General features: G+C 52.4%; 9 protein-coding genes across 9 annotated transcripts; 4 read left to right on the top strand and 5 right to left on the bottom strand.

The window, feature by feature from the left end:
- Positions 1–633: 633 nt before the first annotated feature.
- UHO2_03160 (uncharacterized protein) lies at positions 634–2,166 on the top strand (the record flags this gene model as incomplete). The annotated part of the gene is made up of 1 exon (XM_041558075.1): positions 634–2,166. The coding sequence occupies one exon, from the start codon at positions 634–636 to the stop codon at positions 2,164–2,166; it is 1,533 nt and encodes a 510-aa protein (XP_041414009.1).
- Positions 2,167–2,409: 243 nt separating this feature from the next.
- On the bottom strand, positions 2,410–3,006 carry UHO2_03159 (uncharacterized protein; the record flags this gene model as incomplete). The annotated part of the gene is made up of 1 exon (XM_041558074.1): positions 2,410–3,006. One exon carries the CDS (start codon positions 3,004–3,006, stop codon positions 2,410–2,412), a length of 597 nt encoding a protein of 198 aa, XP_041414008.1.
- Positions 3,007–3,994: 988 nt separating this feature from the next.
- UHO2_03158 (uncharacterized protein) lies at positions 3,995–7,474 on the bottom strand (the record flags this gene model as incomplete). The annotated part of the gene is made up of 1 exon (XM_041558073.1): positions 3,995–7,474. The coding sequence occupies one exon, from the start codon at positions 7,472–7,474 to the stop codon at positions 3,995–3,997; it is 3,480 nt and encodes a 1,159-aa protein (XP_041414007.1).
- Positions 7,475–8,445: 971 nt separating this feature from the next.
- On the top strand, positions 8,446–10,575 carry UHO2_03157 (uncharacterized protein; the record flags this gene model as incomplete). The annotated part of the gene is made up of 1 exon (XM_041558072.1): positions 8,446–10,575. The coding sequence occupies one exon, from the start codon at positions 8,446–8,448 to the stop codon at positions 10,573–10,575; it is 2,130 nt and encodes a 709-aa protein (XP_041414006.1).
- An 80-nt stretch (positions 10,576–10,655) lies between these two features.
- Positions 10,656–13,004, bottom strand: UHO2_03156 (uncharacterized protein; the record flags this gene model as incomplete). Its single annotated transcript, XM_041558071.1, has 1 exon — positions 10,656–13,004. One exon carries the CDS (start codon positions 13,002–13,004, stop codon positions 10,656–10,658), a length of 2,349 nt encoding a protein of 782 aa, XP_041414005.1.
- A 748-nt stretch (positions 13,005–13,752) lies between these two features.
- Positions 13,753–15,186, bottom strand: UHO2_03155 (putative DUG1 - Cys-Gly metallo-di-peptidase; the record flags this gene model as incomplete). Its single annotated transcript, XM_041558070.1, has 1 exon — positions 13,753–15,186. One exon carries the CDS (start codon positions 15,184–15,186, stop codon positions 13,753–13,755), a length of 1,434 nt encoding a protein of 477 aa, XP_041414004.1.
- Positions 15,187–15,780: 594 nt separating this feature from the next.
- On the top strand, positions 15,781–16,466 carry UHO2_03154 (uncharacterized protein; the record flags this gene model as incomplete). Its single annotated transcript, XM_041558069.1, has 2 exons — positions 15,781–15,804; positions 15,885–16,466. 2 exons carry the CDS (start codon positions 15,781–15,783, stop codon positions 16,464–16,466), a joined length of 606 nt encoding a protein of 201 aa, XP_041414003.1.
- A 772-nt stretch (positions 16,467–17,238) lies between these two features.
- UHO2_03153 (uncharacterized protein) lies at positions 17,239–17,991 on the top strand (the record flags this gene model as incomplete). The annotated part of the gene is made up of 5 exons (XM_041558068.1): positions 17,239–17,278; positions 17,391–17,426; positions 17,523–17,584; positions 17,678–17,781; positions 17,910–17,991. 5 exons carry the CDS (start codon positions 17,239–17,241, stop codon positions 17,989–17,991), a joined length of 324 nt encoding a protein of 107 aa, XP_041414002.1.
- A 118-nt stretch (positions 17,992–18,109) lies between these two features.
- UHO2_03152 (uncharacterized protein) lies at positions 18,110–19,774 on the bottom strand (the record flags this gene model as incomplete). Its single annotated transcript, XM_041558067.1, has 1 exon — positions 18,110–19,774. The coding sequence occupies one exon, from the start codon at positions 19,772–19,774 to the stop codon at positions 18,110–18,112; it is 1,665 nt and encodes a 554-aa protein (XP_041414001.1).
- Between the last annotated feature and the right edge of the window lie 539 nt (positions 19,775–20,313).

The raw sequence follows: 20,313 nt of genomic DNA, 5'->3' as shown, positions 1-20,313 counted from the left end.
TGGCGCCTTGGTCATACATCAAAAAGCTCACGATTTGCATACATACATCGCTTTCTCTCCTATTCTATGCCACACTTGAATAAAGCACTGATCTCGAGAGATTGTTAGCAGCCAGACCCTTTCCTAAGGATTGATGAATGTTTGCTCTTTGCGGTCGAGACATTAGCCTGAATCGACGCCTTGGATGCCTCATACACACACGCAAGCGTTCCTCTACCGAGGCTGACTGCCAAGTGACGAGAGAAAAGAGAAGACAGGATCGACACACGGTCCCCTTTCCAACTGTCTCAGCCTTGTCGGATCATCCGACTCTCGTTGGATGCTACTTGACTGAGTGTTCGGGAGCAAGCCGATGGTCTTGCTACGCCCGTCCCTGCCTGTTTCCAGAACCAAGAGAGAGGATGCCTGGCAGAAAGCCAGGAGATTCCGCCCGCTGGCTTAAAGCAAGCATTCTGTCACGGTCGCCACGCATCTTCTCAGCCTCTGCGATTTCGCCTTGCCCTTATTGGCTCAGCCGCTGGCCACGGTCCAGCAACACTCGCTACTCTTGGCTGAGTCGATCCTGTGAAGCTTGTTCCTTCCTGCCTTCAACCATGGAAGTGAGCTGTCACCTTGGCAAGCTCAGACACCACCATGTCTTTCGACGTCTTCTCTGAAGGAGGCAACAACACGCGCCAGTCGCATACACAAATGAAGCGCATCCTCGAAGAGCTGGCTGACAACTTTTCAGCTGAGCTCAAGCACATTCGCCAGGAGGAGGTACACTCCTGCGAAACGCATCATCAACACGTTTCCCCCGTCATCCAAGAGTCGAAAGCAGCTGGAGAAGCCAGCTCAAGCCAGGTCAACAATACCTGGAAGTGGACTCCTGGCTCTACCGAGTTCGAGGCCGAATGGGCTCGATTGCCATCCGCCATCACATCCTTGCCGAGCTTGGTCAAGATCAAAGAGCTCGTCCTGCGCAACTCCACCGGAAAAGCATCCTTCCAGCGCTCATTGATTGTCTTGCCCAATGGCATTGATCGATGCTTTCTCACGCGACCCACCTTCCGACACGTGCTCAAAGATCTGTACACCATAGGCGACGACCAACTGTCCGACTCCTTCGAGCATCGAGAAATGTTTCAGCCCAACGCAGACATCATCTCTTTCACCGAAACACTGTGGGAAACGCACTTCAGTGTACCCCGCAACCTCTTTTGGTATGCGGCACGAGCTCCTAGATCAGAGATTGTTGCAAAATGTACTCAGGTACAAATGGGTATGCGCACCGCCGGTCAACTAGGTCTGTCGATCCTGGCCGAGGAATTCCCTGTCAACGTGGTGCATTGCGCTCTGGCGGGAACCAGACGATCCCTCACATTTGTGGGACCATCCTCAGGGTTGCTCTACATGGTGGTCCAGGGCTCGCTGCTCCTGATCTCCTGGCCTTACTCGGAACGCAACTTTGACACCTGGCACCGCCTCAGTTGCAACGACGACGATAGCCAGTCCGCTTATCTCGACGTTCTCGAGCAGCCTTACATCAACATGCTACGCGACGGTGATGCGGCCTATCTTGGCGCTGGTACTACCCACCTGATGCTAGCGCTCTCGCATGTGAGTCTGATCAGTCGAGAGATTCTCAATCCCGCACCGGACGAGCTCAACACTGTCATGACCTGCTGCAATCGGCTCTTGGATCGCTTCATCGAACAGCAAAAAGATGACCATTCACCTTGTGATGATCTGGGGGTGACGAGAATGCAAAACAACAAGAAGTGCTGGGATAAGCTCGCAACGCATGTTCGCGGACGTAAGGCTCTCATCGAAGGAACACCAGCGGATGAGCCACCCAACTATTCACCTTTCGAAGAGATCGACGAGTTCGGTCCACTTCTGAAGGCCTTCAAAGGAGGCATGAAGAAGCTGGGCAAGAAGATTCATCAATACTGTACGTTGGTGGATGCAACTTCCTCACCGACTGCGAAATGCGATACCGAAGGAAGCTATGTTGTGCATGACAGGGCACGCGACACTCTGTTCCATCTAATAAAGCTCACCTTGTTGGAAGAAGACGGCGGCGGTACAAGCGGCAACTCGGCCTGTATTCCTTTGGCAGAGGAAAGCCACCCTCGACGCGTACGCAAGACGACTCAGAAGGGCAAGCAGCGAGTGCCTAGCTGAGTTCATGCGTAGTGCAACGGCTTTGTCTTTCTCTCTCGGTGTTGGTTTCTTTTTGATGTTTCATTGCGATCGAACTGGTCTGCACAATTGTTTCCAGTGCCATAGTATGTGTTGATGCAATCTATGCCTAGTGACCGGCTTTCGACCCGGAGTCGTGGCTCGATCACAGAGAAGCGTCATCTCCGCTGTTCAGCCCTCGTCCAGGCTACCAGGAGGAGATCCGAAGCTTGCGCTTCGCAGCTCTTATTTTTCTGCCCAAGACTTCTGTTCCATCGCTTTAAGCCAGTCGTCTTTCTTAAAAACGAAATTCAACTCAACCAGGCCATCTTTCCTAACCTTCTCCTCCCCCTTCCCTTTCACTCTTAACTTTTCACTCAACACCTTGACCATCGCCACGTTATCTTGTAGCGTCCCGTACTTCGCTTCACTCAACTCTAAATCTTTAAACGCAAAGTCCATCGTTGTGTTGAGCACCTTGCTCGCAACTCCCTTGCCGCATTCTTCGTAGTCCAACATCACTCCGGACTCAGCCCAACGCTCGGTCCAGTTGATGAATCCTAATGGACCTTCTCCGATCACTTTTTGAGTGATAGTGTCGACTATGACTAGGAAGAGAGAATCGCGATTGAAGGCGGATTGAACGGTTCGGATCCAGTCCTCGACTTGGGCTACCGTTTGGGATTCTTTACCCTGCAAATGGGGGAGATAGCGCACGTTGTGTGGGTTTGCGACCCGGTTTCGTAAATTCGGTGCATCGGAGAGACGGACTGGTCGAAGGAGGAGGGTCCCGTCTGAGGTAGTTATGGTGAATGTTTCCGGGTCGAATGTTGGATGCGACATTCTTGCTCGCTGCTCTTAATCTAAATGAGATAGGATGAAAGGGAAGAAACAGAGAAGATGGAAGACAAGAAAACACTTTATACCCGAGGGGTAAGGAAGGGATGGCTGGGTTGCCAACGGCAGCCGTTACAGTCACAGTGCTTTCCGCCGGTACTAAACGCCAGGGTTCAGTGATTTGCGCTGTCTGCATACAGTGTAGGCCGAGAGTGGTGAGACTGAGGTTCGGTTGGAAGTGGCTCTTCCGCACACAACCACACCGTTCGGCAAAGGCAGCACGGGCTGAGTAGGTGAGCTTTAAATTTGTGCCAAGTCAGAGTCCATCTGCACTTAACCCCAGTTGTAGATAGAGACACCACTTTGTTGAGGCCATGATCAGGCTCCCGTCACACAGGTGTGTAGCAACTGCAATGCTTATCTTGTTCGAAGGAACTGAGGCTACAAACATGAGTATAAATATATATATATATATAAATATATATCTTGACACCATCTCTGAGGACCTCGAGCTGCCTTGAGCCGTTGCCATGTCAACCTTCATGCATCTCACGTGTCTGAGTAAGCGGCGTATGCTTTCACCAGCTTCGCACTGTCGGCATCCCGGATAAACCCTGGAAATTCCGACGTATCTTCAACTACGCACGCCTCTCGTCGAGTCACGTCAACCAGGACGATGACCGTTAGAACCGTCGATTCTTCGGATCTCTTTCAATCCAACAAGCATCAATAATGTAATGAAGAATGCTTTGTTTGGCAATTTGAGTCACCTCGCTCTCTTCGTACTGGGCAACAGTAGAGCTTGTTCAGCAATTCTAACATGCCACCGGATCGGCAACGCAAGCAAACACATCAAGCTTCGATCTCCACGGAAACATAATCGAATTGCGAAACACAGGAACAAACGAAACACGAAACAGAGTTTGCGGTCCAAAGACACACAAACGAGAAGACACGAGATACGAAACTCTGATCCTCAGACAGCAAGGAGATCTTAGGCCTCAGACTTAATCGTCTGATCTCTGCCCTTCTTACCCAGCACCTTATCCTTTGTCCTCCTAATCCTATCCCTAACTCCATCTTTGGCCCAAGCCGCCGTCCTAGCTCCCCCATACCCCATTGCACCCCTATGTCTCGAATGCAACGCTTCCTTCTTCGACCTCTCCATCTGTTTCTTCTCCTCCCTATCAATAACTCCATCATCGTTGGCATGTGCATTCTCAACCGCCCTGTTCGGCATCCCTTCCAACCTGTTATACACATCAAACTCATGCCTGTCCTTCCTTCCCGTTGACTGCTCTACAGAGCGAAGATGGTCGTCATCGAGACCGGCATCGATACGAATCTTGACACGAAGCTTACCGACGACTTCGAAAGGATGAGTTTTATGTGCTTGTTCGTTAATGTAGTTGCGTTTGAGCGTGCCGAGGTTGTCGCCTGACATGATGTCCAGTTCGAGATCGTAGATTTCGCCATCGGCGTAATCGCGCAGGCCGGCAACGGCGACTGCATCTGGTTTGCCTCCAAGCGGGCCGATGGCAAGTCCTCCACCACCGAGGTCGAAAGTGAGCAACGAACTGTATCGATCGTAGACAGGAAGTCGAACGAGAGTTTCGGCGTCATCAGGAATACGCTGTCCAGGGTAGATCTTTTGCGTATCATCCCCGGTCGAAACTTTGATCTTTTCCGACTTGAGCTTTTCATCTCCCTCAATCTGAATCTCGCTGAGGAGCTCTACCGTTGCAGTATCCCATCCCAAAAGCGGCTTGGGAAGTTGAGCCTTGATACTCCTAAACATCAAACTAGCGTGAACTTTACCAAACCCTACACCGTCTTGCAACGAGAACGACTGCGTCATTTGAGACGATTCGCTGAATACCTCGGTGAGGTCGATGGAAACAATGCCCATGATAGGATCGTGTTCGCGAAGACGAGCGTCTCGAACGGCCAAACGCACTTCGGTACGTGTCCAATCGCGAATGAAAGTTTCGGTTCCAGCTTCGTAAAACGGCATATTAGTATACTGTTTAACGCGGGTTTTGTAAATAATGTCGTCGTTTACGATGAATTCGACGTATCCAGAGGGAAGAGCTTTTCCTTCTCCTGCTTTGGCATAGACATCTTGACCGTAGGTTCCTTCGCGTTCTTTGCCCATAACTCCTTTTTCGACATCGCGAGTTTCGAGGCCGGAGATGTGATGGACGATGATGCTGAGGATACCAGAAGGATACTGCGGATCAGGTGGACAGTGCAAAGCGGTCTTTTCATCCTCGCTATCGATCGCAGAAGCTTCCCTCTGAGTTTCTTTCTCCACCTTTGTCATCTTCTCCTCCTTCTTCTTCGGTACCAAAGCCTTATTGAAGTCGGCTTTTTCGTAGAATGCGACTTTCCACTTGAGCGTGCCGGGCATGTCGTCGGCATCTTCGAATCCCATAAGTTTGTCCTTGCGATCTTGAGGCGTATTGGCGTTGCGAACGAACTCTTTGATGGGTTTGTTGACTCGTCCGACAATGTCATCCGCTGTACGGGCATCGGAATCCCAGAGCTGGATCGAAAGGGATTCATTGGCTCGAATGTCGTCCTTGGTGACCAGCAAGAAAGCAGTCTCTTGCCAAACGGGGTTGAGATCTTCGAAGATGATACGAGAGGAGTAGAGAGGACGACCGAACTTGGCAAACGACAGCACAACATACGGATCGCTCTTCCCGTTGGTATCTTGCGCACTAAGCCCTTCACCATACTCGATATCCACCACCAACACACCCACTGCATCCGTATCCTTCTTGATCCCATCACCCGACAACATCTGGGCCATGTTCAAGGTCATACTCTTCGGCGCGACATACATGTTCGCCGCCGCCGCAATCGACGATTGTACAAAGCCAGAGATCAGAGGCAGATCCAACACATTAGGCAAAGCTTTCAGCATAGGGATAGCCGAGATCTCCACCTTGGGTACACCCATAAGACTGAAGGTAAGGTTACGGATGTAAGGAGCCTGTTGAACCATCTGACACCTCAACCTTACCGTTCCTGAAATATGTTCGATCTGAATCCAAATCGGTAGCGGGATCTGGAACAGATCGTAGGCTCCAATGAAAAACTCGACCATGAGATGGATGTTCTTCGCTCGATCCTTGTTCGATTGGCCAGGACGAGCAGAGTAGGAGAAGGAAACTTCAAAGTTGAGGAAATCGCCACTCTCGTCTTCGTCGGCTACACCGTTGCCGTCGGCGTCTTCGGCCACCTCGAGAGCTTTTTCGGCTTCAGACTTGTTTTTCTTCTTCTCTTCAGTTTGCTTTTTCTCGGCTTCGGTATCAGGAACTTGTTTTCCTTGAGTGATCCATTCCTCGCGCGGATATTCTTTGTCGGACATCATATCCGCCAATCCACGCATAGCTACTAAGCGGAAAGGATTTTCACCGATGCCGATATCGTCGATCTTAACCGCATCGACAAAGCCAGGCAAAGACTGTTGCATGATATCCTCTACCATATCCGCTACAGAGATGAACATGTCCGGATTGATCTGCTTCCACACGCAAGCAATCGCAGCGTTCAACCATTCCACACTTTCGGGCATGGGAGGCGAAAGCTGTTGACCGCGCTGTTTGTGCATTTCGGCCCGAATTGCATCATGCTCCTTCTCGATCTTCCTCGATTGCAGATGCAACCCCGTCCAACCGGCAAACCCAACCCCAGCCAAAATCGAGGTCCGCACCAAAAATTTCCACCAACCATTGCCAAACGCAAAGAAGAACCAAATCAGCGCAAGACAGCCGCCGAGACCCATCGCAAGCTGGTTGAACGCAGCGTGCATACGCTGCACCGCATCGCTGCTAACGGGTTCAGGAAAGCGGTGGAGCAAGATGTTACTCGGCTCGGCAGGGTCAGGGGACGTGTTGAGGGGGTGGAGTTTAGAGTAGTCTTTGGGGATGTTGGAGGAGAAACCGGATCCGTAACGAGAGTCGAGTTTGTCAGAGTCGATCTTTGCGTTCTCGGAAGCATCACGGATTTCAACTTCTCCACCGGTGGTTGGGTCGGTAACGATTCGTTCGCCTTGTTCTTCGAATTCGTTGGCTTTGCCTTTAGGGGCGTAAGCTTTTTTGATTCGTTCTTTTTCTTCGGCGCCCCCGCCGGGGGCCGAGTCTACACCGTCCTCTTTCTTGGGACGGGGAGCGTCGGCAGAGGAGGCTTGGTCAGTGGTGGTAGAGGTGCCCTTTCGCTGCCTTAGACCGTCGAGAGAGCCTTGGATAGCGGGTGCAGCTCCAGTGGTGGTGGAAGCTCCAGTGCCGTCAGTGGCAGGAACACTGAGAGTGAAAGCAGGAGCGGCTTCATCAGATTCCGATTTGGCAAGACGAGAAGTGTTGTCGTGAGCATTGGCTGCACGAAGTTCTTCCTGTTGCTGTCGATACTGTTGAACAGTAGGGATGGGGTTGCGTTCAGACCAACCTTCGCCGGTATGATGAGACATGGCTGAGGCTTTCTTCTCTCTCTCTCTCTCTCTCTCTCTTCAAAGAGGTGAGTGTTAACCGCCAGTGTGTCTCCGTATACGGGGTTCAAGGGGGTGAAGTGGGTAGGAAAGCGATGCTGGAGGTAGGTATGGAGGGAGGGAGGGAGGAAGCTTAGACGGTGGAGGGGGAGGGGAAAGGAGCAAGTCAAGCCCAGCCTTGTCTATTGATGAGAAAAAGCGCTCATCGGAAGCTGCTCCGCCCAAACATGACAGCTGGAATGACTGCGCTACAAGATAGCCAGATCGGAGCTACCGAAAACGGTTCTTCTGTCTCGGCTTCTCGGCAAGCAGTTGGAATGGCCGTATGAGCGTGGGAAGCATGCGGTGCAGTAACAAGGAGCCGGTCACATACAGTCACCTTAAGCCCGCGCGATCTTGGGCTTGGCAACCCACTCTCACTCAGCAATTTCGATCAGCAACTGAAATTCCTCACAGCAAAAAGTGGAGCTCGAGCCACTTGGTCATTCTTCACGTGACGGGGCAAGGCTTTGCGATTGTTCCAAGCAATCAAAGACTCATTTGCTTCGATAATGACGAGCATGGCCATTCGGAAAGCAATCCTTTCCTTGAGCTCCGCTGCAACCTTGCGACTCGCTTGGCTGTGCTCACGGGCACGGGCATGGGCACGAACCACATTTCCAAAATTGCGCTGCAAGACATGCCAATTCCAACGTCAGCGTGCAGACACGGCGACAAAGAGAAAAAAGTATTCTCACAAGAGTGGAGGTGGATTTTCACCACAGTGTTACGCCGATACAATTTGCACACTTAAGCTGGAATGGCTTTCAGGGTCCAGTCGATCCCCGCATCTGAGCGGCAAGAGGGCGTTGCCCTCCCTCGTTTCAACCATCCATCCATCTTGGCCTCTTCATCCCATCCATTCGACAGCCATCATCACATTTGCTACTCCACCACAACGGTCAGGTGTAAGGATGTCGAGCCAACCCGAACCAGGCCCCAGCTCGGGCCGACCAACCTCATCCACCCCCATCTCACGCCGTCGATCCTCCAGTACCCGCACCAACCGTTCCCGCCCAATCCGACCCCGAGCCACCTCCTCCATCAGCCAACATTCCGATGCCAGTATTCTCAGCAGCGGCTTGCAACAACTCTCCTGGACCACCGGCGATTGTTTCGATTACGTCGATGACGATGCCCGAATCAGCGCTTTTCTCCATTGTCCCATCTGCCTCGAACCCTTCCTCGACCCCTATGCATCCGCCCTCTGCTCCCATACATTCTGCAAACAATGCATAACCACCGCTCTCACCGATCACCTCGCTCAACCCACCCAAGATGATCCTTTGCTCGCTGCCGCGCCCAAACGCTGCCCTACATGCCGCACACCAGTCGAACTATCCGATTTCCACCCAACCGCACTCCTCATTAAAAACATGGTCGATACCCTTCGCGTCCGATGTCCCAACAAATCCAAAGGGTGCGAATACGAATGCGAACGACACTTGCTCCACAGCCACGTTTCTACCCAATGCGCGTACGAGTATGTCGATCAGAACTTGACCGAAGGGAAAAGGTGTGGATGTTCGGCCAAAGTCATGCGTAAGGATTGGGCTTCTCACGGTCAAGTCTGCCCGAAGCGGAAAACGCGTTGTCCGACTTGCGATGTGGTGTTGTGTGCGGATGAACTGGAGGAGCATTGTGAGGCATGTATGCCCGAACCGGCTCAATGCGAGTTTTGTGGGCTAGAGACGATCAAGAGTAGACTCACGTCGCACGTGGCGGACGAATGTGAGGATGCGCCCGTGCTGTGTTCTCATTCTGCCTTTGGGTGCCGGTGGATCGGACCCCGACGCGCGCTTCAACGCAGAGAAGATAGCAACGGGAAGAGCAGGGAGAGGACGCACTTGGAGGACGAATGCAGATTTGAGCCTATCAAAGGGTTCTTTTCCCTTTTCAGCCAACATGTTAACCAGCTCAAAGACCAAAACATTGCACTCACAACAAGGCTGGAAGAGGTGGAGGCGAGACAACGCGGTCAAGCGCGCAGGTTGGATGATTGTGTGCATAGTTTGGGATCTTGGTATAGATCAGCTGGCCAGCTGAGATCGAATGAAATGGAGCAGAGGGGAGTGAGGCGATCGCAAGAAGGGGTGGATGGAGAATGGGATGAGTTCCCGTTAGATGTACAAAACTGGGAAAGAAGTTGGAGTCAACAGAGTTTCCCTGCGAGACAGGGGGCGAGAGCGTATAGTGCTTCGGCGGTGCATAGTGTGGATTTGGCGGGCTGGGCTAGGAGACCGTATGATTTCTCCGCTGCCAGCGGGGAGTGGGAGGTGATCAGCCCCACCGGGGCGTTGGCTTCACCTATTCGCCCCAATCCAGCAGTTATGGTGGACGACATCAACGTAGCCCCGACATCATCTCGCTATCTAGCACCTCCTACCGCTCGGTCCATGCCAACAACATCCCCACTTGGCGTTGCTGCTCCCTCTCCTTCACGCGAACGACCACCTTACCTCGATTCCACCCCTTCTTCCACCCGCCGCTCAGCATCAACCACTCTCGACCCTACCACCTCCAACGCCACCACCTCTGCCACCTCTTCTGGCAGTTACGGCTTCCCACCCTCCAGTACTCATCTCCGTCTCGACATGGACGGAGATCTAGACCGATCCAACCTCGACTCTGCCATCTCCTCCCTCACCGCATCCATGGCTGGGTTGAGCTCCGGTCTAAGCAGCTTAGACAAGCGCACGGAAGAAGGTCACATCGCAGCGGTAAAAGCAGGTTTTGACGCGGGGAGGGTACAAGAAGAGGTGGCGAGTTTAAGACATGGTCTGCACGCCGTGAGAATGCAAATCCATCAGATATTGATGACTCAACAGCGTCGTGCACTTTTCTCTTCTCCACAAATGGGTGGGGTTGCAAGTGTTGCAGCAGCAGCAGCAGCAGCAGCGGGGGGTGGTGTGGGAGGAAACGAAGCAGGACCTTCTCAGGTCAGTGGTCTTGCTGGACCTTCGGTGGGGTTGGGAGGAACATTGTCGGCGCTCTCTCCACCATTGTTGAGGAGATGGGCTGGTTTGGAACATACGAAGCTCTAATCTCATTTCAATGCAATACTTCACACTAGCTCCCAAATTGCATAAATGCAGTGTATTACGTCCCATTGAGTAGTATAGGTCTAGAGAAAAGCCCAAACGGTCCCCGTAGCAGCGATAAGTGCCGACATCGCCAAAATCACCACATCCATCGCGATCCTCCACCATCTCATCTCTCCACCGAATAGCTTTAGGTTCGCCAGTAGTGGTCCGAACACGCATGTTGCGAATGCTAGAAATGCGCCCAGGAAAGCCATCACTTTCTCGAACCCAGGTAGGACGACCGCGGTGGAGGCAATGAGAGCTGTGAGGGTGATTTTGAGTGCGATTTGAAGGTTTCGACGTGTACGAGTAGATAGTTTCTGTGCGAACTCGGCGGCGCGTAGAGAGACTGCGGAGCCTGCTAGTGGATTTTCTTCCCCGCCTGCTCCTGCTGAAGGGTCTGGAGTGATGTTACCATCCTCCGCAGCCTGATGTTGGTGATGATGATGAGGTTGGGGGGCGACGAACGAATCCCTCTGCGTGGGCGAAACAGAAAGAGTATTGTTCGTTGCTTCCGTCGTCACTTCCACCTGCTCCGCATCACTCTGCGTACAATTGGCCTTGTTCAAAGACCTAGCACTACTTCTGCTCCTCCCTCTATTTCGACTTTGCATTCTTGCTGCGGTCATATCATCTATCCCCAACAAAATCTCAAATGTCGTCTGGATCGGTCTTGTCGCCAAGGCAAACTTGGACAGTGGATTAATCACGATCAACCAGATCGCAATACTGTTCAACCATACGGGGAAACCTGGTGTTCTTGCTAGATCCTTTGTGATCTCATCTGATACTGTTGTACCGAACATCGCATATCCTACCATTCCCATTCCGAGATACAGCACCGTGGCAGCGACATAGGCGAGGTTGAGCATGCGCGGGAACTTGGTCGGATCTTTCATATCCCTCACCAACGAAGGGATGATAGGGTGGGAAGAGAAGCCAGACATGATCAAGCCGAAGCTTAGGGGTAACCGTTCCCAGCGCGGTCCAAGGGTTGTGGGGCCGATATCCGATAGACTGCCAGGAGCTTCTTTCTTGATCAACCCATCCGAAACGACAACGACGACGAGCGTGAAGGTGGACACGATCCCGATCACTGAGATCGGCGAGAGGAACTTGAGCGGCAGGAAAACGGAGGGGAGGACGATGCAGTAGCCGAGCAACTTGAATGCTGTAGGTGCAATATGCGGAAAGATAGCCGACATTGAATCCCCAAAAAGGATGATAAGGGCGACGGAAACTGCCCAGAGTTCGAGACAGAAGAAAAGACTGATGAGGATTCGTGCGGAAGGGCCGAATGCGTAGCTTCCAATATCTGCGTAGGTGCGGAGGGAAGGTTCTTTGGCCATGATCTTGGCGAGTACTTTGCCGGTGTAGTTGGTGAGTAGGCCGCAGACGAGGAAGAGGACTGCGCCGCCAATCCAGCCTGCGTAGGAGAAAGCGAGGGGGAGAGCGAGAATGCCGACACCGACAAGGGCGTTGACTGTGTTGAACCAGGATTGGAGTAAGGTGCTGTTGCCAAGCTCATGCCCTTGGTAGCTGGATTCAGATCGATTGGAGATGGCGCCTGATTCGGAGGGGCGGTGGAGTGCAGCGTAATTGCTGGACTTGCGTCTAGACGCCAAGTTGGCATCTGAGCTGCGATTGCGACCGAGCAACGGTGTAGCTTCGGAATCTTTGCCGAGCTGTGGTGCATCGCCGTCGCCATCTACTGCAAAAGGATCACGAAGCACGTCGCCACCCCGGCCAGTAGCAGAGGTAGCAGATGCTGTCGACGAGAGGCGATTTGGATTGAGCTTGCTATTCGACGCTCTCTCCCGCGGCCCCGCGAGCCGCTTTGGACTTGTACTCCTACTTCTACTTCTCTCATGCTCATCATCCGCACTCTCCAATCGCTCCAACCTCCTATCTCTCGCCTTTGACCTTCTCCGTGTCCTCTGCGTAGCATTCGGCGGCAACGCTTCCCCCTCCCACTCAAACCCATCCGACGGCCCAAACCTCGCATCACTCGCCATCGAGGCCGTATCCGTATCCGTATCCGTATCCGCATCCGCATCCGTATCCGTATCCGCATCCGCATCCGTCCCCGAACGAGAATGACTCGTGCTGGCATAGTAATTTTCACTCTCATCGCCCGAGATATACTCCTGATCATCTTGGTCGATGCTTTCGGATCCTTCTTCTAGGTCTTGCCCTGCCCAACGACTCTCGACGAAGGAGGGAGAAGTTGCAATGTTGTTGCCGTAGAAAGCTTGGGAGCGGGAATAGGACCAGACGAGATCCAAGCTGCTTCGCCATGCAGCTTGTTGTTGGTTTTCGCCTCCTCGTGCTGATCCACGCGCTTGGTCGCGAGGGACGGGAATGCTTTTGTTGTTCGTTCGAGGCGGCATGCTGGATGAACGCGGTGTGAAAGCGAGTTTAAGTTATGGTCTGGACTGCATTCTATAGCGATATTGAGCTTGCCTTTCCGCTGTTGCCGTCGTGCGTAATGGCCGAGTTATAGATGGATGTGTCGGTCGTTCCGCAGATCCGTGTCACGCTCGATGAGGCGTGGGAAAGTCGATTTCCCAGAGATTGAAGAGGGCAAATCGGATGTGCCGTGTTCTCGCGTTGATGACGTTTCAATGTGGTGACGGTAGCAAAGAAACAATCACCACCTTCTGTCGCTTCTTTTTGCCCGCTTTTTTTTTTTTTTCTTTTTTCTTTTTTCTTTTATGAAATTTCGTTGCCGATGCTGCCTGCATTTTGGAAGGAAGGCCTTTCTGCGCAATGTGCCCTTCTGTGTTGCTGCTACGCCAAGTTTCTAGACGACGGCGACTCACACGACCCTGTGTTGTCTTCGGCTGTCCCATGTGGTCGTGTGTTTCTCTCAAACTGACCGGCTCCTGGACGGATATCCGGCGCCCGCGGTGCCACTTTCTCGGCCGCCTGCTTTCCACTCTGTGAACGTCGCCGTCCACCTTGAGGCGGCTACGTTGCTGCTCACCCTTCCGGAACGCGACTGAGGCGAGACAGTGCCTCATCTTAGCGGTCGAGCTATCTTCATAGTCACATCCGTTGCACACACAGCAAAGCTTCCAAAACGATCTCTTGAATTCATTGCTCACGACCAAACCTCGATATAAAGTGACATTGCCTTCAGTTGACAGCAGCAATCTCGTGCAGATAGACACCGAGCAACTTGGTACCCTCGATATAGTTCGAGATGTCCAGCTTTTCGTTGATCGAATGAGCACCGTCGTCGCTCCTACCCATTGGCAGCAGTAGCACGTTCTTCTGCAGCGTGTCTGCAAAAGTGAGCGTAACCGGAATCGAACCACCTTCACGAGTCAAGTCAGGCTTAACACCGTAGATGGTTTCAGTAGCCTTGATCGCTGCCTCGTAGTTCCAGTGGTTAGGGTCAGCCAACCAGGGTTTGCCACCGTGTTCGCTGGTGATGCTGATGCTGTTTTTGCTTCCGATCTTGCCGAACTCGTCGTTGACGTATTTGGTGACCAGCTCGTTGACTTTGTCGGGGGTCATATCGGGGACCAGACGCAGGGAGAACTTGCCGACGACTTTGGCGGGGATAACGGTCTTGGTGCCGGGTTCGGAGAAGGCTCCTTCGATACCGTGCAAAGAGAGAGAGGGGTATCGCATACGTCCCATGAGGACAGTAGCTTTGTCGTCGCTGACGGTTGTTTTGCTACCAGTGGCACCTTCAATGTCGTCCAGGGAAAAGTCCATCACGTCGTATCGCTTGCGCTCTTCGTCGGTCAAGGGTGCAACAAGCTCCTTGATACCAGGGATCAAGATCTTACCCTTGGCAGTGACGAGCTTCGACATGATCGTGAACAAGTCAGTCATGGGCTCGTGCACAGTACCGCCGAAGACACCAGAGTGCAGGTCGCGAGCAGGACCCGAGATGGCCAGCTTGAAGTAGGCAATACCACGAAGACCGTGTGTCAAACAAGGCTTCTTAGTTCCAAGCCAGTAGTTGTCCGAGATGCAAACAGCGTCGACGCCCTGGAAGAAAGAATCCTTCTCAGCAGCAATCAGCTCGTCAAGACCAACACTTCCACTCTCCTCCATACCTTCGAAGCAGAACTTCAAGTTGACGGGCATCTCGATACCAGACTGCTGGTGAGCCTCGATAACGTTGAGCCAGCCAAGAATGGGTCCCTTGTCATCCGTCGAGCCACGGCCGTACATGCGACCAGTCTTTTCATCGGTGATGAGCCTAAAAGGTTCGGTGTCCCACCCGTCAGACTTGAGTGCTGGCTGAACATCAAAGTGGCCGTAAACGAGGATGGTCTTCTTCTTCGCGTCCTTTCCAAGGTCGCCGAGGATAACGGGTGGCAGTTCGATCTCTTGACCATCCAGGGTCTGTTTGCCGAGAGGCTTGAGCTCAGCGGTGGCACCAAGCTTTTTAAGCTCGGCAAGTAGCCAATCGGCCATCTCAAAACAGTGCTTGCGGTAAGCAGCATCGCCAGAGACCGAAGGGATAGAGACGGCCTCGGCGAGACGGTTGATCAGACCAGCCTTGTTGGCGTCGATCTGCGAGATGAACGTTTTCTGCTCTGCGGTAGCCATGTTTGCGTATGTGTGGGTGGCTTGAAGGTCGTAAGAGTACAAGTCAGGACAACGAGGTCAAACGACACTTGTACTATCCATGATCGCTTGCCACAGCAGCCTTCTTCGGGCAAAGATAAGGTTCCCGCTCGCCTCTGCACGGTCCAAAAATTATTTTGTTCCTGCCGCTTCTCTCGTTTTCCCGTTCTTATCGCTTTTACCGGTCAGAAAAGATACGAGACCAACACCAAGACTTTCGAAGATATGATTGGGTCGATCGCTAGCGTTGAGGCAGACCTTGACGCTCGACAGCCTACGAGAATATCCTTCCGGCAATGCTCGTACCACAATACACGCTCTCCTTGTTGGTGGCAAGGAGTGTTTCAAGATGCGCAACAATCAGACGAAAGTTCGTCTGTGCTTTTTGAGCGTGTCTGCAACTGTGCTTTTTCCTGAGCTTCTTCCTCCACCATCTCACACAACACGCGCTCAAGCCATCTCTCAGAACCTTGATCACATCCATCAACTATCTCGCCATCAGCAGCGAGGAAAGCAACTTGGCTACATCCTCAGGCTTCGACCAAGAGTCTCCGCTGGCGTAGCAAGGTACCCAACATGTCAGCATCAGCACCAAGAATAGTAAGTACATCCATCGTAAAATATGACAAGCTCCGTAATTACTAACACATCTGCACATTCTTCGCTTCTCCGACCAACAGCAAGCCCTAGCAATCATCTCACCGCGCAGCGGTCCCATCTACGTCCGACAATTCGGCAAGTCCCCTTCAGACCCCACAGCCGCCGACCTCCGATACCACTACTTCGCACACTCCGCCCTCGACGTAATGGACGAACGCACATCCTCTCAAACCCGTACAACCGAACAATACCTCGGACTCCTTTACACGCTCGAAGACCTTGCCGTATACGGATTCCAGACATGCACACGGTTGCGCTTTTTGTTGATGCTGCAATTAAGCGATCATGCAGTGAGGGATATCGATATGTTGACGTTGTTCAGAGCGGTCCATACGGTTTATTTGCGGTGGTCGGCTGATCCTTTCCATTCCCTACCGCCAAGTAACTTTGCAGGCAAGGAAGAGGAGGGAGAGACGGGGCCGGGGAGAGAGCAAAAAGAGTTGGAGCAGAGGCAAGGGATGAATGTGCCGGTCAACTGTCGTCAGATTAAGAGTGCTGCGTTTGATGCAAAGATCGAAAAGATTGTTTTTGGAAGTTCGAAGACAGCAGCTGGAACACCGAGAGGAACAACGAATGCAGCCCCGGTAGTAGCTGGTAAGTGAACAGAGCAAACGCAACGCAAAGCCCAAGTATACCCTAATAGCAAGACACGTTCATCCTTAAGACTGTGCTAGTGCGCTCTGTGCGACTGAGCGATTGAAGCCTCAGATGGTCCATAAGGAGCCTCGTGCATCACAAAGCTTTTCGCAGCTGTCTTTTGCCGCTGTCAACTCGATACTTTTACGGCGTAGGATGAAGCTGTGAAAGGCTGCGCGACTTCAACTTAAACTCCACGACCTAGATCAAACCCCACACGAACACGGTCTACGGACTGTCAATCCCAACCAAGTCGCCTTCGATTGAGCTACCACGAACAGCTTTCAGAGTGGTGTGCACAGATACGGGCGTCACATTCCCCTCCCTCTCCATCCCCTTTCACAACTCTCGTCCTCACGATCAGCATCTTTTACAGGCAGATTCTATTGTAGCTTTCTAGGTATACAAACACAAAACATCAACACTGTTAAACTTCCGCTTTCGTTGTGTTGGCTAAGTTTCAGGGTGGAGAATGAAATCGGGGCCATCGGGTTCGGAAAGGAACTTGGAACTTGGATGGACCCGATGGCGAAGATTGAACCTTGTTCTCGCTCGCGTCTGTGCTGGGACCAACACTTTGACATTAGGGTTTGCACTGATAGAGTCGTACCTTCTTCTTGAACATCACACGCTACCCAGGGCAGCTACCTTGATCACATTACCATCCACACGCATCGTAACGGCCAAAGTATCGAGATCGCTCAACACCATCAATACCAGCAGATCTTCAAGGCCATCATGACGTTCGCGGGGAGATTACTACTCACTGTTGGCACACGTACGTCCTCATCTCATCCCGGAAAACCTCTCCTTCCTCGTCTTTCAGACGAGCGGACCGAGAACGACAGAGCTTGATTTAACACACCGCATTGCCCCCTCCTACCTCGCAGTCGTCTTCTTCCACGCTGCATACTCGACATATGAGCGTAAGTTTTTCCCAACGCAAGCTTCGTAATCAGGCCCAGCGCATCAACCGTACTGACACCTTACGACCATCTCTCTTTTCGCTCGCTACCTCGCAGACCTCTCATTGAGGAAATCACTCGGACTTGTAGGAGCAGAAGCTAAGGCAATGCCAGTCGACGTAAGTTCGAGCTCTGCTCCCTCCACCAGACATGCCTCTGATTCGGCCATCAAACTCACAAGCCTATCGCTACCCCGTCTTCTTGTCTCGCAGATCACACTTGAGACCCTGGTATCATTCATTGTTATTCTTCTCGGCGTGGCCTTGACAGCAGCGCCTCTGAAGAATGTCACTTGGGCAAGCGAGATGCGCACAAAGTACGTATCACACTCGTTATCCACAAACTCGTTATTCACGAACTCGTTATCTACGAACTCGTTATCCACGAACCTCATTTCATGCGAGCTGCTGACACTTGCTTTCTTCTGTTCCGTTGTGACGACAGATCGGTAGACGAAGTCGACTCGCGCTCAAGTTTCGCAACGCTCACACATCGTGGTCAGATCTTATTCGCTCCTAGCGACTAGAACAGTCACCTGGATAGTTTCAGCATCCGCAATCTCAATCTCTCGCATCACAATCTTTGCTTTCTTGGAGTACAATAACAGATATGATCCAAAGATCAACCAATCAACGGGGCTACTTTTACACATGATGCGAAGTCTCTTTCTCCTCGGAATTATGACTAGCAACCTCCACCGTTGCCTTCTCACCCGCGGTCAACGCTTGCGCATGAACAGGAGTATGCGTATGCGGTTTAATTTGAGCCACCGCTTCTTCCGGTGCCGCTCCCAACGGACCCACATAATGCTTATTCCCCCAAACAAACCACCAGCCTGCACTGAGCACAAAGAAGAAGGTAAACACCACCGAAGCATAATTCATCGTACTCGCCTCCACTTGCTTGGTTGTCGGCATACAGAACAGTACCGTTGCCAACACGATCCATACAAAGGTGATCATATTAATCACATATCCGAATTTGCCCAGATTCCAGGGAGCATCTTTGAGCATAATCCGCTTGCGGAACATAGCAACGGCGATGGGGATACCGTAGCTGATGCCGAGACAGATGGTTGCGACGCCGGTGAAAGCGGAGAAGGCGGCGGTGTTGCCAAGGTAGATCAAGCCGAGGAGGGAGACTACGATGGTGGACAGGATGAGAGCGTTGAGGGGTAGGTCGAGGGATTTGTTGACTTTGGACCAGTATTTGCTTCCGGGGATGGCTCCGTCTCGGGCGAAAGCCCAGGTGCAACGGAGTGCGACGGTGAGAGATCCGATTCCGGCAAAAGTGAAAACGCCGAGGATGATGAATAGGAGACCGAATCCACCGCCTGCTGAACCGGTGGCGAGGGAGAAGAGGACTGGGATGGGTTGTCCTGCTGCTGTGGTCAAGAGATCGGCTGTGTCGGGGGTGAGAACGAAGAGGACGGGGATGAGATAGACAAATCCAGTGATGCTAGCTGCAACGACGGACCAGACGATGGCTTTGGGAACTTGCTTCTCCGGTTCTGCTACTTCTTCACATAGCGCAGCTACCGTACCATAACCCGTAAGAGTGTAGGCAGCTTGAAGAAGACCGACAAAGAAAGCCCAACCGTCAGGCCATCCAGAAGTGTTCTCCCATCCAGCAAACACGAACTCGGCATCTTTCCTTCCATCCTTTGCCCTAACCAAAATGGTAATCGCAATAATCAGCGTCCCCGCCGCGGTCCAGTAGAAGGAGAGCGTGTTGAGCCGATCCAAATAGTCGAACTTGACACCATAAGCATTGACAATCGCAGCGATCAGCATGCAAGCCCAAAAGGTCAAAATCGTCTGCCAAGCCTGGGGAGTCCACTGGTTATTCCTAAACTGCGAGATGGCAGCCATGATCAGCTGAGCGCCTCCAAAGTTGATCGACAAACACAATGTCCAGTTGGCAACCAAACTGACCCAGCCTACGATCCAGGACGTCAAAGGTGCCCACTTTTTGGTTGCAACAAAGGCAGACCAAACATAAACACCGCCAGAGGTGGGATACATGGAACACAGCTCTGCGAGAGATGCAGCCATGCAGAGAGAGATGAGTGAAACAAAGAGCCAGCCGTAGAGGATGGTAACGGGTCCACCACAGGCGAGGGCGATGGAGAAGGCGGTACTGAGACCGAAAGGTGCTGCGATGATGGAGAAGCTGAGACCGAGGATGGTGAACATGCTGAGGTTTCGTTTGAGTTCTGGATCGTAGCCCATAGAGGCTAGGCGAGCGTCGGCACCGGCGCCGGAGAATAGTGCCGAGTGGACACTCGTTGTTTGTTTGATGTCGGACATCTTGGATGAAGGTATCGAGGGAGTGGGTGATGAGGATTGTGTGGTTGAGGTGCGAGTTGGTCGCTTCGTCTACAGATCTTGGATGTATGTGTAGGGTGTGCGGACGGAAGAGTGGAAAGAGATCCGAGAAGGTGAAGACGCGATAGCGAGGGGAAGAACCAAGCGAGGGACGTGACCCAAAGGAAGGGGAGGAAGCGAGGATAAAAAGATAAAGACGAAGCAAGGTAGAGAAAGCAAGATAGAGGGGAAGCGTGGACTCAGGGTCAAGCCTCATCTACTCGACGTCGAGACACAAGGGTGCAGCGGGAAGAGAGAGCTGAGCTCTATCGTGTGCTGGCTCGAGCGACTCACAATCAGCGTGCATCATCATCAAACGGCTGTTGTTGCGCTTATCAGCCAGACATGCGCCATGTGCATGACAAGTGTCCAGTTAAAGTTAATGGGCATTGCCGGCGAAAGATACAAGAGACGCAATCGAGCCTCGACTACTGTGAGTGAGAGCCAAGGTCAGGTGATCAATCAAAAGAAGAAGCCGAGAC

The sequence above is a fragment of the Ustilago hordei genome (genome assembly GCF_900519145.1).
Source record: "Ustilago hordei strain Uho2 genome assembly, contig: UHO2_contig_05, whole genome shotgun sequence".
In the NCBI taxonomy this organism is placed as follows: Eukaryota; Fungi; Basidiomycota; class Ustilaginomycetes; order Ustilaginales; family Ustilaginaceae; genus Ustilago; species Ustilago hordei.
Note: the sequence above shows the minus strand (reverse complement) of the source record. Positions and strands in the feature narration are given on the sequence as shown.